The sequence below is a fragment of the Sander lucioperca genome, chromosome 4 (assembly GCF_008315115.2).
Source record: "Sander lucioperca isolate FBNREF2018 chromosome 4, SLUC_FBN_1.2, whole genome shotgun sequence".
In the NCBI taxonomy this organism is placed as follows: Eukaryota; Metazoa; Chordata; class Actinopteri; order Perciformes; family Percidae; genus Sander; species Sander lucioperca.
Window position 1 is genome coordinate 6640783 of NC_050176.1, and position 17214 is coordinate 6657996.

General features: G+C 41.9%; 1 protein-coding gene across 3 annotated transcripts in view; it reads left to right on the plus strand.

Moving 5' to 3' along the window:
* Nucleotides 1–2366: 2366 nt before the first annotated feature.
* The window catches only part of rhbdl3 (rhomboid, veinlet-like 3 (Drosophila)), a 61735-nt gene continuing 46887 nt past the window's right edge, over nt 2367–17214 (plus strand). The window contains exons 1-3 of one of the 3 annotated variants that reach the window (XM_031289249.2): nt 2367–2749; nt 2962–3636; nt 4361–4384. In XM_031289249.2, coding sequence (XP_031145109.1) covers nt 3496–3636; nt 4361–4384 — 165 coding nt within the window. In that variant the 5' untranslated portion in view covers nt 2367–2749; nt 2962–3495. Of the gene's footprint in view, nt 2750–2771; nt 3637–4360; nt 4385–17214 lie in introns of those variants that run through there. The other 2 variants (XM_031289250.2, XM_036000353.1) reach the window with 2 other exon arrangements.

Consider the following 17214-nt stretch of genomic DNA (forward strand, 5'->3'; position numbering starts at 1 on the left):
ATTGGGAACCACTGGCTTAGAGAACAGCTGGTGCCTGCAAACAGCTTTGAGAGATACTCTTGTCAAAAAAATAGAATACTCCCAAGCTGTTAATTTATACATGAGCTACGTTCTCCCACATAGCAGGTGTTTTTCTTGCTGTATATCTTGTCTCTTTCGCTTCTTTCTGTTCACACTCCCTTCCCTCATCTGCCTCTCATGTCACAGCTCTTCAGATGATGATAGCACATGAGTTGTGAAAGCAGCCACTGCAAAGCTTATTTTGTCCAATTAGCTGCTTTTAATGGAAATTCCCATTGGTGCCTGTAGCTAACATGAAAATAATTCCCCTCACTCCTTGGTTAATATGAAATATGGAATCAAATCTGTCCTAGAGAGACTGTGACATAGTGTATTTATTAATTGATGTATCTACCTAGTTCATTTTTGTCACTGTGGGACCCAAAAAATTCATTTAATTTTGCAGTGTTATTATTCTTTCTCTCTCTTGTTTATTTATTGTCATTTATTTGATGTACTATGAAGGATGTTATTTCTGGTTATTTCTGGTTGTCCAGAAAAAAATAGATCTGGTAATATTGAAGATGTAGAATCTGATTAGGTTATAAGTTTATGCAAATAAGATATACATTACATCATGTTATGCAAATCCGAACAGACAATATCTCTTTCTCCTTTCTTTTCTCTCCGGATAGGCTACATCGGATTTTTATCATCACAATTTAACTCCTTACAACTGATGAACAGACCTAATGTGCAATAACCCATTATTGCACATTATGTTCCATTATGTCCACATTAAGTGCAATTATCATGGACATAATCATGATTCTGTATTAACCATGTACTCTCACACTATACCTCAGATCTGATACTGTACATATGCAACCCCTCCTGGACTGATCCCTACCGGTAACCTGTTTATATTTTTATGATCCATACTGTTGACCTGATTTTGGCATTGTATATATTTGGGATTTGCACCATGTCTTAGAGTTTTATATTTGCACTCTTACCACTTTGTATTGCAACTGCTGCACAGCAATTTCCTTCAGGATGAACTAAGTCTTATCGTATCCATGTACTGGCATTGTCTGCACAGAATATGTGAGAGGTCAAAGTAAATTATTTAGAGGCTGTTGAAATTTGTCTGAATTCTGGGTTAGGCCATAGTAAAATATTCCATAAAAACATGTTTCCCATCCACGAAAGATTGTGTGAAAATACAGAATCTCAACAGGTTTGCGAATCTCTGACCACAGAAACAGAATGGCTCTTGAGTCTTTTCTAAACAACATATCAGACTCCAACTTTAACCCAACACTGCTGTGTAGGAGTTGGGAAAAGACCCCTAGGGTTAAAAATATCAACTTTTATCATATTGTTTCCATGGCAATGCTATCACATACCGTACAGTGTTTGGTGTTTTAAGCCCCTGGGGGAGTTTCACTAAGGATACTGATCAACCTACACACTGCAGACACCACCGCCATCACATAATTTCTCCTCACATGGCTTCCACCCCACTATTAGTTTTGTTTGATGTCTCTGTAGGTAATAGGCAGGTGTTTGTCTGAAATGGGGCCCGATCATTTGGGTGATTGTAGCAGCAGACTTGAAGTGGACAGTTTATATTCCCTCAAATAACCTAGAATTTACAACCTTGGACAATCCCTTCTTTCTGAGCCTTTGAGCAATTAAACTGTGTGCTGTTTTTGTGGGACACGATGAATTAGTATTTATAACACGAGATGAGATTGCATGTGAATGAACCCTGTTGAGAAATTTCTAAAGAGAAAAAATATTGTTCCCTTTTTGCCCACTTTCTTATAATGCACCATCTATAAAGCGTTTAGGTTGTAACTGATCCTTTTGACTATAGGTCGTTGTAGCTTTTTCATTTGTTAGGAAGACCACTCCCATGGACTATGAGGCCATTTAACAGTAATAGGACTAAATCATTTAATAGGTTCGTTAACAATATTAACATTTACATTATAACTGAAGATTTGATGAATTATTTAAAAAAACATATTTAGTGATTTAATTAAATTGTTTGAACATGATAGCTTATTAAAAAGTGAGAAACTAATGTTTCTTTATTAATGGATAACCAACATTTATAACAACCAGAAAAGATAAACCAATGGGAATTGTGACGTGAATGGCGTCTAACTGTTCTGTAAAGCAATGATGATTGCTTTATTTACCATTAGTAAACCCTAAACGGTTCCTTATTAAAAAAAAGTAGTCTACCTGATAGGGTTACAGTATTGAATATTGGACTGGTGTCGTCAGTTAACATTTAATTATAGCCTACAGCTAGGCTACTACATTTCAACAGCATGCACAAACGACCTATAACCTATGAGCCGGTGACGGCCAGCTGTTTAGCCAGGGAGCCGGAGTTCCTTGAAACCCCTGAGACAGTGGCTAGTGATCCCTCCTCAGCGCCGGTCAAATCTCTCCCTGCCTCCCCTCTCTCCGCCCCCACCCTCTCTTTACATCGCTCTGTGTGTGTGTGTGTGTGTGTGTGTGTGTGTGTGTGTGTGTGTGTGTGTGTGTGTGTGTCTGGAGGGACGCATGCGGCTGGAGTAGAGTCCCGGCGTCTCCTGGAGCTGAACCAACCCCAACGGAGGCGGTCGGTGTGCTACTCCCCCTCTTTGAGGCTTCCCGTCGGCACGCGGCGGACAAAGCAGACGGCTGTCCCCGTGCTGCGTCGCAGACCGGCCAGAAAGCAGCTTGCCAGGTATCATGACGCACCAAAAAATTGGGCACTTGCTTGGACTTCTCTTCTCTTGAGTCTACCATGTGGCAGTGCCCACGCTGTTTAAGTCGACTTTCACCGGCTCCCGGATGGAGCAGCCATATAGGACTTGTGTGTCATCCAGTCTGGTTTGTCTTCTCTGCCCTACGTTTCATGTTGTTGTCAGTGTTTGGTGATGTCATTATTTCTTTCAGATGGATCTGCACTCTGTCGCTGCTGCGTCGCATCTCTCAAAGTGAGAAGACTCGCTCTGCAAATGTGCGTCCCCTGCTTCACAAACTTGGACCACTGCCTCTTTTCGTGGCGAGCGAAATCCAGGCTTCTTTCCAGCGCTGCAAACCTCTGTCACTGCTGACTAACGATGTGGTGGACGGTGGTGTGACACCGCAAAGGGACAGCCCAATACTATCACTAAACTATTACCAAATCAACTTTTCCTCTGCGGATGAAGATTTGTTTGCCCGGTCTATGTGGAAGTGCTCTGGGAATAACTGGAGTAACTGAGTATAAATTAAAAAGTATCCTACGTCTTTAATTTATAGGTGTCTATCATTCCACCTGGACTAACTAATCTGACTGTTCAAAGTCAAACTGGAAGGGATGCAAAGGCGAGCATGATGCTCTGCTTTCTTACCTTCTGTTGTTGCTAACGCACAAAGGGAGCGAAATTGGATTGTAAACTATGTGGAGTGATTCCTGAGGATTGAGTCGCTGCTCTCCGCGGGTGCATGGAGAAGAGCAGCCCGAGGATGACGGGAGTAACCCGGGAGGCGCCTGTGAACGCCTCTCCGGCGGTTGCGTCAAACGCGGAGGGCGAGGAGATCGAGGTTTTGGAAAGCACCGACGTCCTCCCAGTGGCTCCAGAGGACGTAAGTCTACACACAGTACAGAGAGACCTCAAGTGCACATATGAACACTGTTACTCTTTCACGTTTTAACAATCACGCAGAAGGACCTCCACTTTCCTTTGCACTGGAGCAAATTCACGCAATAGCCTACATTTAATTTTTGAGGCAGAATGCCATAGCATTAGCCTAAAATACATTTTAGATGGTTATTTATCTAAATGTCATGTCATAACTTGGAGTTTTTCAGTGGTACCAGATGGGATTTAAAATACTTAGTATTACATAACAATGAGAGTATCCACAATAGACACAAAGCACAACCCTTCTAGGAATATGATTTTTTCAAAGGGACACACACACACACACACACACACACACACACACACACACACACACACACACACACACACACACACACACACCGCTCTTGCTCCATTAGTTGTCTTAAACATTCAAATAGCCTACAATAAGAAACTCCTTACACATAATGATTCACACTTTGGTACCTTATTATCTTTTGCTGTGGCTCATTGAACACAATGATCAGATAATAACAGCATGTGATTTTAAGGCTGCAATTAAGGCAATTGTGCATAGAGAGGAGAGAAGTCATATGGCCAAGACTCATCATTTCCAAACAGGTGCTCCTCTCCACTCCAGCACCTGTTTCTGAGAATTTTTTTTCTATCTCTTCCTCTCACTCACTCCTTCCCTTGTTCTTTTTTTCTCCCTTTCCTTTTTTCAGCAATGGAAGTCTCTGTTTGACAAGGTATGTATTGCAAGCTACAGTGGCTTGAATCTCTCACCATATGCATGGTTTACTCGTTGTGGAGCAGTGTTGTCTTCGAAGGCGTTTATCTGTGTGTGAACTGTGGGTGACCTCTGACTAAACATGTGTTATTAGCTTGAAGCAACACAGATGCATAGACCAGATGAAACACTGCATTGTCCTGCCTAAAGGTCATGAAACATGGGGACGATTTTGGATGAACCGAGATGCCATATTGCAAGAATCAGTGGAAACAGGATGAAGTTACTTTTTAATGTGAAAAAAAGTCTAAATTTAGAGCTTTAGTGTAATACATATACATGCCTATACTTTACTTTCAATACTGTGATTTTTACAGATTCTGTCCATGTATCATGGCCTTGACATTGTAATTATGCTGTAACACTGGCTTTATCACTAATGGAAGTGTCTTAAACCAGTGGTTCCCAACCTTTTTTCCTTGGCGCCCCCCCTACTTATGTCTAAGAAAAGCTGAGCCCCCCCTCCGAAACCGAAGTTGAGGTAACTTTCCCTTACTTTCTTTTTTGATACAGAGGAGTTATCAGCACTTTTACGTTTCTCCGCCATGTTTCATTCATAAAATAGTGATGCCGTGGCGGCAGGAAAAACGAGAATGATAGCAGCTAGCAGGTGACCTGATGACAGCAAGGGCCACAGGTTAAGAGGTCCCGGAGGTTTGACCTACTAAGTAGCCTGCCTACAAGTTTAAGCGAGAACAAAAATATATAGTTTTTATACAGACTTTTGTGTATATTATATATTCTAGTGTATTATCATAATTTGTTTAACATTAACATTGCAAATATATATTTTTTTTTACCTCAACCTCAAACCAGATAAAGACTTGCGCCCCCCCTGTGATCTTTGCCGCTCCCCTTAGGGGTCCCCGGACCCCAGGTTGGGAACCACTGTCTTAAACCAAATCATGATGTTAAACTTCACACAGCTTGCTCATGTTTGCCATCGTTGCTGTTTAAAGCATCTTAATTCTGCTTCTCATTCTGCTGAATACATCTATTTTTCGAGTGCTCACTTTCACTCATTTCACTCACTGCTGTCTATAGTTTTTGTATCACTGATTCATTTAGATTTGTCTCTTTCTGTGGGTAAACATACCCATCACCAGATGTGAAGATGGTTCAGTCTTCTCTCCTATAGCCCCAGTTTGTGATTTAGGCTGATTAGACAAATATATTTTTAGATAAAAATCTTGCCTAGTGCAGCTTTAAATCCTTTGCCTGCTGGGTAACAATCACGGCATAACATGTAACCAGGCCGGGGCTTTGTCAAACCAAACTCCACCAGAGGCTAGAACATCAGAGGAGTGGAGCACACCGGGGGTGGTGGGTGTGTCGTCCGCTTACATTGACCCTGACAAGGCAATTAGGATAATACATAATCCTAGATGCATTGATCCATCAATCAGACCGATAATGCAAGAAACACACACACACACACACACACACACACACACACACACACACACACACACACACACACACACACACACACACACACATTAATAGAGCCAATAAACCCCAGGAGAAGAGAAACACTGACCGGCTGATCATGCATGCAGAATGTTGGACTGACAGACGGCAAACGGGCCCCTTACTATCACACACACACACACACACACACACTTATACACGCACGGCCACCACTCTGTGGGGCTGCCGCAGCACCTGCCCGACCTGGTGCCCCCTACTTTCTCAGGGGGGAATTGTATGCATGTGACTGTGTGTGCAGGGGGTTAGCGAGGATGTTTAGGGTTGAGTCAGAGGCTTGTGTCATGCTCACTCTTTCAGGGGGAAACTGAGGTCCCATGGGATTACGGTAAAGGCTAGCTGGGGGGTGTGGGTGTATTAGTAATGGAGCATATTCCATTTACAGGCAGTAAGTGGGCCTCTCAATCCGCTGTATTATGCGTGTGGCACAGCTTTGAATTTCCTCAAGTGGACATTGGTCTAAAAAAACGTGGGTTTGCCCTAATGGGAAGGTCATTGCTCAGTCTTGCAGCAACAAATGTCCTTTCACTCTTTTATTCTTTTTTCCTCCTTTCTCCTCACAATGAGTTGATCCATTTGTCAAGGGGCTGACCTCTGAGACCCCCAGCTTCTGTGAAGCGACACAGTCTGGCAACCTGTGTCACTGCATAAGAGACAAAAGACAAAGTCTGCTTGAAAACAGAGTGATGTCTAAGCTTTTATTTGTCTAATGCAAAGATACACACTCTGCCTCTCTGCATGTCACGTTTATACATAGTTCAGTTTATTTCACAGCATTATGAGAGGGAAGATGTAAAATAACACATCTACAAATATCAAGAATGACACTGTTTAGGCTGCATGGACTGCATTTGTCTCTACATTTAACACATACATGGCGATGGCTGCAACTATAGTTTTGGTGTCCTGTCTGAACCAGGGGTCAGTCAGATCCAGACTCAGATGAAGACTCTGTTGTGCACCAAAATTGGCTAATAGCTATCAGAATGGTAAGTGTGGTTAGCATCTTTTATTTTTTTGTTAGCTTGTAACTGGCAGTGACTGACAGCAATGATGACAGTGTGTTTTCGCTTAGACTGACAGTCCGCTATGCGCTGGAGGTTTCAGCTTTCCTTGCTGGCTTTTGCATTAGTGACGTACCTGATCAAACTTGCCTGTGATACGTTTGAATCTCAGATTTAAGTGAATAGTGCATAGACATCTCTCCGTTCAGCAGAAGAATGTGAAAACACTTTCTTTTTAAAGATTCTTTTTTAATTAGATAGTGATAGTTCATAGACAGGAAAGGGGGAAGAAACCCTGGCCGCTGCCAAGGACTCAGCCTGAATGGGGCGCATACTCTACCAGGTGAGCTGGAGGTTGCCCCCGAAAACACCTTTCTAGTGACAAACTTTGCACGGATACAAGTTATTATGGTCAAGGTCAGACATTTTGGGTGACATAAACATAAATAAAAACACATTTTTGAGTGGAGGGAGACTTAATAAAATGTTCCAGTGTGTGTAATGCATTGGCAAAATAAGATTTTCAGAGGTGATGACAATGATGCATCTATTGTATTAATCAATTCTGGCAACCCTGCCTTGTTAAATGCAGAGCACATTCATTTCTGTCTATCCCATCAGGGATGTTTACACAGTAGAGACAAGATAGGATCATCTTCTCTCACTCATGCTTTTTTTTTTTGGACTACAACTTTTCTCTGTCTTCTTCAACACAGTTTGGGCTGTGTACAAACCTTCCCCATCATATCATTTTTACCAGCTCCCGTGTGAACTCGGTACATACAGCTATCAGTTTCTGGGTTTCAGACCGTCGGGGGCTGGAAGTGCTGCGTCGCTCCGTTCGCTTTCCCCTTCATTCCTCTCTCCTGTCCCTGGAGAGGATTTTGTTGCTGTATAAGTGCTTTCCTCCTCTGCATGCAGGAAGTAAGAGAGCAAACCTCAGAATGCTTTGATTCATGGTCCCCATCGCCTGAAACAAACATGAGTACGGAACACAGACAGAGACAGTCTAATGAAGGAGATGAGATGCTGTTAAAGGATAGCAGCTGCATTGCCCTCTCTCTCCCTCATTATCAAAGTGTCCCAGCCTTTATCTGTCCTCTAGACACACACACACACACACACACACACACACACACACACACACACACACACACACACACACACACACACCTCCCATCTAATAAACCCCAACATTGATGATAGGCTTACTGGCCTATAGGTAAGGTAGCCACTATGGTAGCCATCCACAGATACAGGTAAGCTTATGGATTCACTGTGCCTTCCACATGTATGTTTGACATTAAAACATGATGATATATGAATATGTAAACAATTATTAGTATTGTAGAGCACCTGTATATCTGTGCAATAGAAACATGTTTATGTTTTTTCTTTGATTCAGGCTTTGTGTGTGTGTGTGTGTGTGTGTGTGTGTGTGTGTGTGTGTGTGTGTGTGTGTGTGTGTGTGTGTGTGTGTGTGTGTGTGTGTGTGAGTGAGAGAGAGATCTATACATGTATGTGTCCCCAGTTGCCTATATGTTGACAACCTGCCCCCAACACCATGTTGAAATGCCCCTAGGCGCGTGCCTGCAGGAGCTTAGTGATTAAACACTTTCACATGGCTGCATACTTTCCCCCTTCACTGCTTGCTTGGTGGCATAAAAAATCCTCTAAATGTGAGTTATGATCCTAAAACTCCTCACTCTAACCCACAAATAAAAGTCTTAGATATTTCAGGAATGTCGTCTAGCCAGAGGGACTTACTCTGTGTGCATACTGTTGAAGTTACAAGCACCATTTTAGCCATATGGTACATGATTTATGTTCATCCCCCCATCACTTCTTAACTAAAGTAGTGACAGTTAGTTCTGGTGTTAGAATAGCCCAGCTCATGTCATTAATTAAAACAAGCAGGGGGCACCTGGATAGCTCACCTTGTTGAGCTTGCGCCCTGTGTACAGAGGCTATGTCCTTGCCGCAGTGGCCGCGGGTTCAATTCCAATTGCCCTTTGCTGTACGTCATTCCCCCCTCTCTCCCCCTTTCCTGTCTTCAGCTGTCCAAACAAACCAAAAACCAAAAAAACCAAAAAAGTTATTAAAACAAGCAGAAATTCAGTGTTGGGGAAGCCCCCTGTTCCCGGTGGGACTCGTGTTTTCTGTCGTATATTTCAATGAGCTTATTAGTTAGACATTCAGTGGCCATGCCTGAGAGAAAAGGATGGTCATTATTAAACGTCTTTTTGTCTGGCAGTGCTGTCTAGCTTCACTGTCACGTGTGCTGGCATCCTTCTCAGCTTCTCGCTCTCTTTTTTTTTATTTTTTTTTTTTTAAGTACACTTCAATGAATGATCCACCACTCAGGTAACAGGCACTTAATGGATAAGGAGCCCTCAGCTGCGTCTACCAGTGCATGCAGGGATAGCATGACTCGTCGCGCCCTGTCAATTTTACCTACATTAAAAGCAAAAGGGTGTGTAGACAATGAGATCATAACAGCAATCAGTCTTGCAACAGTAGTAAAGACTATAGCTGCAACTGTTAAGTTAGTATTTTTGAGTAGGTGTTGGCCTCTTCTTGAGTTCCTTTCCTTCATAGTTTGTAGATTTCTCTTTTTCCCATACAGTACGTCTTTGGCATACTGATGTGCTTATCAAGCTAATTGCCTTTGACACACACACAGATGGTGGGGTCACAGTCTGCTGACCTGCTCATCTAACTCTACAGCAGTGATTGACACCAGCTTGTCTAGTCTTGGAAATAACTCAACGACAAACGTTTTGTGGTGATATTGAAGTGTGTTGTCTTGATTCAGAATCGTAAAAGCAAATAAAGGCAGCAAACTGCGCCCCGCCCCATTCTATTAAAAAGCTGTGAGGTGATGAAATAACAGACAGAGCCTCAAACATTTTCATTGGAAGATTTAATCAGCGCTCATCTTTCCCTGCTCCTCTGCCTCTCTCCTCTACTCGGCTCTAAATAGATTTCCTTAATGAAAGGCACAGTTCCAGTTGGCAGAGTATGAAAACAGTTTCTGCTTTTATGCAGAGGTAAAAATAGCTGCTGTGCCTGTCGATCTGTAAATGGGAGAAAGAAGATGTGCCCGTTTACCCGTAATTGGCGACAGTGTGCAAACCCATGGCACCGGTGGCATGAAATCGAAGTGTCTCTTTTGATAGTTGAACGGCTCAGTGATCTGGCAAGCTCCATATGCTTTGTGTATGTATGTGGGTGTACATACAGTATGTTTGTACTCACCAGGCCTAAAAATGTAAATCCATTGCTAGAGGTCAAGGGAGGGCAGTTAAAGTGACAGCACACAATCCACGCTGAACAAGCATGTGGTGGATGCTGGGTATGACACCGTGGTAAAGTTGGTTTTATATTGGACATTGGATATTCGACACATTCGAAAAATCTATTATGCGGCTTGCCATTTTGACCTATTCATGTCAAAATACTTCTGATGAACTCAGCTAACCCCCCTACACATAACACAAAGCTTCTTTTTTCAAAAAAAAACATCCTTTGATTTTTAAAATATGTTTTAATATTAAAAAATGCTATAAATCTATTATGTGGCCTGACCTTTTGACCTATTCATGTCAAACCACTTCTGATGAACTCAGCTAACTCCCCTACACATTGCACAAAGCTTCTTTTTTCAAAAAACTCATCCTTTAAATTTTTTAATATTTTTTAATGTAAAAAAATGCTATAAATCTATTATGCGGATTGACCTTTTGACCTATTCATGTCAAACCACTTTTGGTGAACTCAGCTAACTCCCCTACACATAACACAAAGCTTCTTTTCTCAAAAAGCCCATCCTTCAATTTTATAGAATTTTTATTAGACAAAAATTGCGCAAATTACGCACAAACAAATTTTTGTAGGTAACTATGAAAACGCCAACTTTGACATATCTCAACCAAAATAAATGCTACCAACACGAAACTTTAGGTCCTAGTTTGCCATGACCCTCTGGGGGTCCCCCACACATTTTAAGAAGATCGGCCATTAAGGGGCGCTGTAGCCAACATAGACCATTTTCGGCCCTTCTACTCAATCAATGTTAATGGGATATTTGCAACGGCATGTACCACAGACCTTGCGGCTCACACATGTCGATATTTACTGACGTTTGCCTCCTCACCGTTACGCTTTGGGTCCCACTTTCGCGCGCTCCCCGGGTCGTCGGGGGCTACTCACGACCCTGTCATAACTGCTTGCAGTTCTAGTTATTTATTGTTTTTCACACAGTGTACATTGAAACAATTCTTCTGGAACATGTACCATTCCGGTTGCTGGAGTGCAGAGATCTTGGAACCATCTTCTGCATGAGTCAAATTGGGTCTACAAAGATAAAATAAAATAATAAAAATAATGAAAAAATATTTTAAAAAATCAAAGGATTTTTTTTGAGAAAAGAAGCTTTGTGCAATGTGTAGGGGAGTTAGCTGAGTTCACCAAAAGTGGTTTGACATGAATAGATCAAAAGGTCAAGCTGCATAATAGATTTATAGCATTTATTAACATACTTTTTTTTTTTTTTTTAAATTAACGGATGGATTTTTTGAGAAAAGAAGCTTTGTGTTATGTGTAGGTGGGTTAGCAGAGTTAATCAGAAGTATTTTGACATGAATAGGTCAAAATGGCAAGCCGCATAATAGATTTTTCGAATGTGTCGAATAGCCAATGTCCAATATAAAACCAACTTTACCACGGTGGGTATGCCTGCTGCCTTTTAGGACCAGTGTGAGTGGGACTTGGGATTTGGCTCCTACACAAATTAGCCCTGATTTGTCTGCTTTCGATCTTCTCTTTCATCTCCTTGTCACTTATTACCTCTACCTCTCGTTCTCTATGTCTCGCATCTTTTTGTTCTGAAGTCCCCATCAGAGTTAAGTGGATGACACTGCAGATGTGAAGAGGCTTCAGTCTCAGTCTGCTCATCGATGCTTTCATCTCATCTCTTTTCATTAGCTCTGTTAATGGTTCGCCACACGCTAGTGTTCATCAGTTGTATAATAACGGCACAAAAACCGACGGCCCCCGTGAAAAAACATCAAATTAGGGTTTGATCAAGGAGTGTTTTGCATTGAGGTTACATGTTGTGTTGTCGTAAATTCAGTGTGCGTCTGTGTCACTGCTGGTTGTAACCTACTTTTGTTTGGAAGCGTATCATGTTTCAGTCATTGCAGTTAAACAAACTTATCGATGCCTTATTGTTCTGTTCCTTGTCAAGCCAAACCAGTTAAAGAGGCTGGCTTTAGAGGATGGATCCCCGAAACGAGCCCGTCGGGCTGGGCCGGGTTCGGACAGATATTTACAAATGATGTTCGGGTTCGGGTCGGGCTCGGTCACATCAGCGCGATAAGGCATTGAACATTTTAAATTTAAAAAAAGATTATTATGTAGGTGCGCGCCTGTGTTAACGTGCGCTTGTTGCCCTGTGTGCGCTGATGCACTCATCTGTTGACATTTCCGAATGCCTTCCTACAGTTGCTTAATAAAAGCGGGCTTTCCACACAAACAAACGTACATGTGTTATTAGTATGAGATTTTAACTGTGTCGGGCTCGGACATAAATATCTTAATACCTGTTGGGCTCGGGCCGGGCTTGGTTACTGCTCTGTCGGACGTGGGCCGGGCTCGGACAGAAAAATGCGGCCGATCCGCACTCTAGCTTACACAGAAGAAGCTGTTTTTGTGTGAAAACTATTTGCACCTACACCAGTGTTTCCAGGTCTTTTCCAAACCTCTGTCCTGTCCTCTGCTGCTCTGCATCTCATTTGTGTGTTTTTCAGTTTTTTATTGCCAGACAGCTAAACGATTATGAAATAGTGATTTGATTACCTGTTAACCAAGTGAACAGTAATTCCTGCGCTAGCGCACTCAAATTACTGTTTAATGAGAACAAAGTCACCTTACAAAATAGATACAGTTTAAAGACAAGTGTACTGTGAGATCAGCTATGCGTGAAGTGTTTCTGCTACACAGCCCAAGACAATGTCGGAACAAGCATACTACATTGTTTGTCAATAGCTTATTTTTACCGTCCACACATTTTTATGCTCAAAACAAACTCATTTGTACAATTTGTTCAACCTGATGGAAGGGAAAGTGTTTATAGATGTTCCAAAACGTCCAAACACCAGGCCATTTATTATTTATTTATTAATAAACAACCAACCTGACCCTGCTGTCACGATCCTTTCCCCTGTCCCCAAATGTGTTTGGGGGTTTCCGACGCTGTTTGACCATCCAAGAAATGACAAAGTTTTAGCATACTGACACCTTCATTGTGGACATATCGCCAGAGTGTATCATAAGGTTGTTTATTTTGGGTCTGCACATGGCAGCAGGACTACCTTTGTTCAGGGTAAGTTGAAGAATGTCTTACCTACCTCTAACTTACCAGTCAACCAGCACTGTTAAACTGCTTCCAGCTTCCTATTTCAGTCCGTCGCTGTGATCCTCCAAGAATCAAAGACACAGTGCAGGTCCATTCATTCCTTATGGCTGAAACTGTAATACCTTCCCACAGGTTATAGTTACAGAACCGTTGACAGAGTAACGTGTGAGTGACCCATCACAAAAACACCTGGGGGCTTGTGTGTGCGCATGAGTGTGTGACAGACTTGTAGGTCTTTTATTCTTCTGTTGTCTAGTGACGGCTCAAAGGTTTGTGGGACCTGTGGAGCACAAAAATGTAAAAGGTCTGTTTTTTGTCACAGAGCTTAAAGTCACCATGGGAATGTTCACTGAGTAAGATCCTGACACACACACCCAACACACACGCATGCACGCACGCACGCACGCACACACACACACACACACACACACACACACACACACACATACACACACACACACACACACACACACACACACACACACACACACTTTGGGACTCATCCCTGCCATAGGCCGTACAGGTCCGCAATGAAGCCTGGCAGGTGCACTGCTGACACCAGATACAATAACCCTGTTTGATATGTACACCTGTGTTTGTGTGTATGTGTGTGTGTTCGTGTGTTCGTGTTAACTGATTTCTGCCTCTTCAGTCAAGCACAGCCCATTATGGAATGTTCCACACCGAGCATACAACTCAGCTACCTCTTTTATTCTCCTTTTGAAAGATCAGTTTAGTCTTTAACTGAGACAGATGGCGACGTTGACGACCACCACAAACGAAAGCTGACGAGCTACCAGCACAGATGTTCATGCCTGTGTGCTGGATTTATGATGTCAGCTACACTTTCTGCATGTGAATTCCACATTGTTTGCCGGCTTTCACATCAGTTTGTCTTGCTATGTGCTCAGCTGTCCGTGAAGCACTGTTCAAACAACATTGTCTCACTGTTTATTCCTCCTTTTCCTTCGCTCCCTGGAGTCATAGCAGACTGCGGTGTAGATAATATAATACACTCATAATTCAAAGGCAATGGTTTTTTGCTGCTTATACGCCCACGCTAAACCTGTAGGTAGTGCAGTTCACAGCCACTGCTCTCTGGATTCATTCTTCTCATTTTCTAAAAACTTTCTTTGCATTTGTTGTCTATTTGTTCATAAAAAAATATGAATTATTAAACCAGTTGATGTCATTATCTATGTCTATGATAATTGTTATTATTTCTCTTTATTACCTCTGCCAAAGAGGTTATGTTTTCGAATCTGAAGTACATGCGGATACACAAATTATTTTCACTTTCGTTAACATTGCATTAGCATTGCAAGATTGCAGGGTGTTTGTGCTGCATTCATGCGGTGTCGGAACAATCAGAAAAAAATTGTTCTCTTCTTGGAAACGTCTTAACACATAAAGGCAGTATGACACATTTGTTTTTAGATCAACTTCCTGTCTTACGTGGTTATGTCCATAGTTACACTGAATATGCCAAACACCTTAACATATTGAGTTAATCAGGTTAACATCAGATTACTGTTGGAAAGCAAAGCACTGACTGTAAACACCATCAGTGTGATTTAGAACATGACCTGCTAAATTTTCTCGGACAGTAAAGCTGGGTTTTGGCCTGTTAAATAAAAGTATTCAGTTATTCTCGGATGCCCTGGCTGTTTTGCTGTTGTCATGGCAACCTGGCCCGGCCCAGCCCGGCAGGCTCAGCAGTTGCCCAAGGTGAGCGACAGTGCTTAGCTTTCACCCAGATCTCCGTTCCCCTCCTGTCCGTGTCGTCTTACAGGGCATCGCTGCCAAAGCCTGCCAGCAGAGCCAAAGTGCTGAAGTGGCTAACTGTGACAAGGAGAAACCAGATCACACAAAAAAACAGACCATAACAAAATCTAGCCATTTATGACCCTTTACTCCCAGGTGTGATGTCTGACTTTGTTGCAGTGTTGTTGCTGACTGCTGGTGTGTTTTCATGTGGAGGTACATTAAACACATGCAGGGCGCATACTGCTCATTTGCTACATGGAATTGTTCAGTGTATAAAAACTTGGCCAGATGTCTTGTGTATGATTCATTGATGAAGGCTCATGCCAAAATAGGTCCCAAAAAGTTGGTCTCACTGAAAATAAAATGTACTCACGTTTACTATGAAATATGAGGGTCAGTGATTATTCTGTGATCCCCTTCTCTGAAGTACATTCATGGCCCTAATTATATAGACACATTGTTTATTTATTTAGTAATAAAAAGAGATTAAATTACATAGTTCAGCAGTGGGGACTGTAATAACAAAATGCAGTTTTCTGTAAATAAGATACAAAACTATAGTCATATTTTTACAATGCAGACATGTCTTTTGTGCAGAGTTTAGTCTAGTGAAGAGGTAATAAATCACTGTGTAGTAGTATATTGTGGCAGGGCTTTAGCCCAAATATCTTGTGACACTTGATCATTTCATGGTTGAGCAGGTAGACTTTCATGTAAGTTGGGTGTTTGGGTCTTTAAAAAAATGAATACTAAAGGCAAGAAATCAAATAGTGATGCTCTGATCCAACTGTTTCTCTGCCAATAGCCTACCATGTCCAGTAACTAATCCAAGACCAGACCATTGTATTTTTAAGGTAAAATGAGGCCAGGGATTTCTTAGGTACTAAAATCTAAGTCGGTGGTCCACCATGACTGCCTATTGTAAATGTAACTGTGAGAGAAGCCAAGAAGCAGTATGTAATATGGATCATTCACGTCATGGCCTGAATAAATTCAGTATCTGGGCTGATCCCAATCTGGCCCGTCAGATCAGAGCATTCCTACTGCAAAGCAAGTCATTGTTGGCATGATGCAGTGTTCCCTCTTGAAAAGGCTTTCTGAATTGACCTTTTACATAGCTATTTCCAGATATTGTTTCGAAGATGAATTGTTAGCGCCCCTTTGAGAGGATTTGCAACTGCAATGTGTCTGTACAGTATTTTGTTCAAAAAAAGTTAGGTAATACATTTACTCTGTTCATCTTTCTCAAAACGTATAGCTCAGAAACTGTCACGGCAGATTACTTTGCCCAGTCCCTTGGAGATCTGTTATTATCATTTTGCTGTACTTTTGCTGTTGCTGTATTGTCTTGAATACCAACAGTAACTGTTCATGTGACATGTAGGATGGGGCAAGTGTTAAGAACTGTAGCAACAGGGGAGCTCCTTTTTATAACTGTACATTTGGAAGGTTTTCAGTGTTTGGATCGATCCCAAATCCTTTGCAAACCCACCAGGGATTTTTTGTTTTTATGCGGTCATGTCACCTCCAAATGTGACTGTAGTGATCAAATCCCAGCATGTCCCTAATGCATTTTGGGTGCAGTCACACTTATATTTACAGCTGTCCGCTTGGAATCGGATTACTGCATGTAAGTGTGAAAACAAGGCCTAGGAGAGCCTTTAGGCTGTCCTGTCCAGTGACAACATTATCACCCTGGCAATCTCGCTGTGTCTAATAGAAATCTTCTCAGCGTTTCGGGGCCAAACTGGGTGAATTCTTATCTTTGTCTGTGGGTTTACCACAGCCACAGTTGCAGATGCCGTGGCTCATCAGGGTGCCTGTCAGGGTCTGGCACTGAGGATGTCATTATGATAAGAATTTTCTCCTTCATGGAACAGCTGCCAGATTGTGATAACTTACAGTTCCATTACAGGTAGAATAAGGATCCCTTTTTATTCAGCACTTTTACAGCAGAGCCTTTCCAAAATAAACTTTTTTTATATTAATGAACGTCCGTTATATTCAAGCCATTGCCAAATGAGTTAATACAAAGCTAATTAAGTCTATCAGCTTCATAATACTCTCTCTGTATTTCTCAGCATGGCTATGTTTAGAAATTGTTGTTGTCCG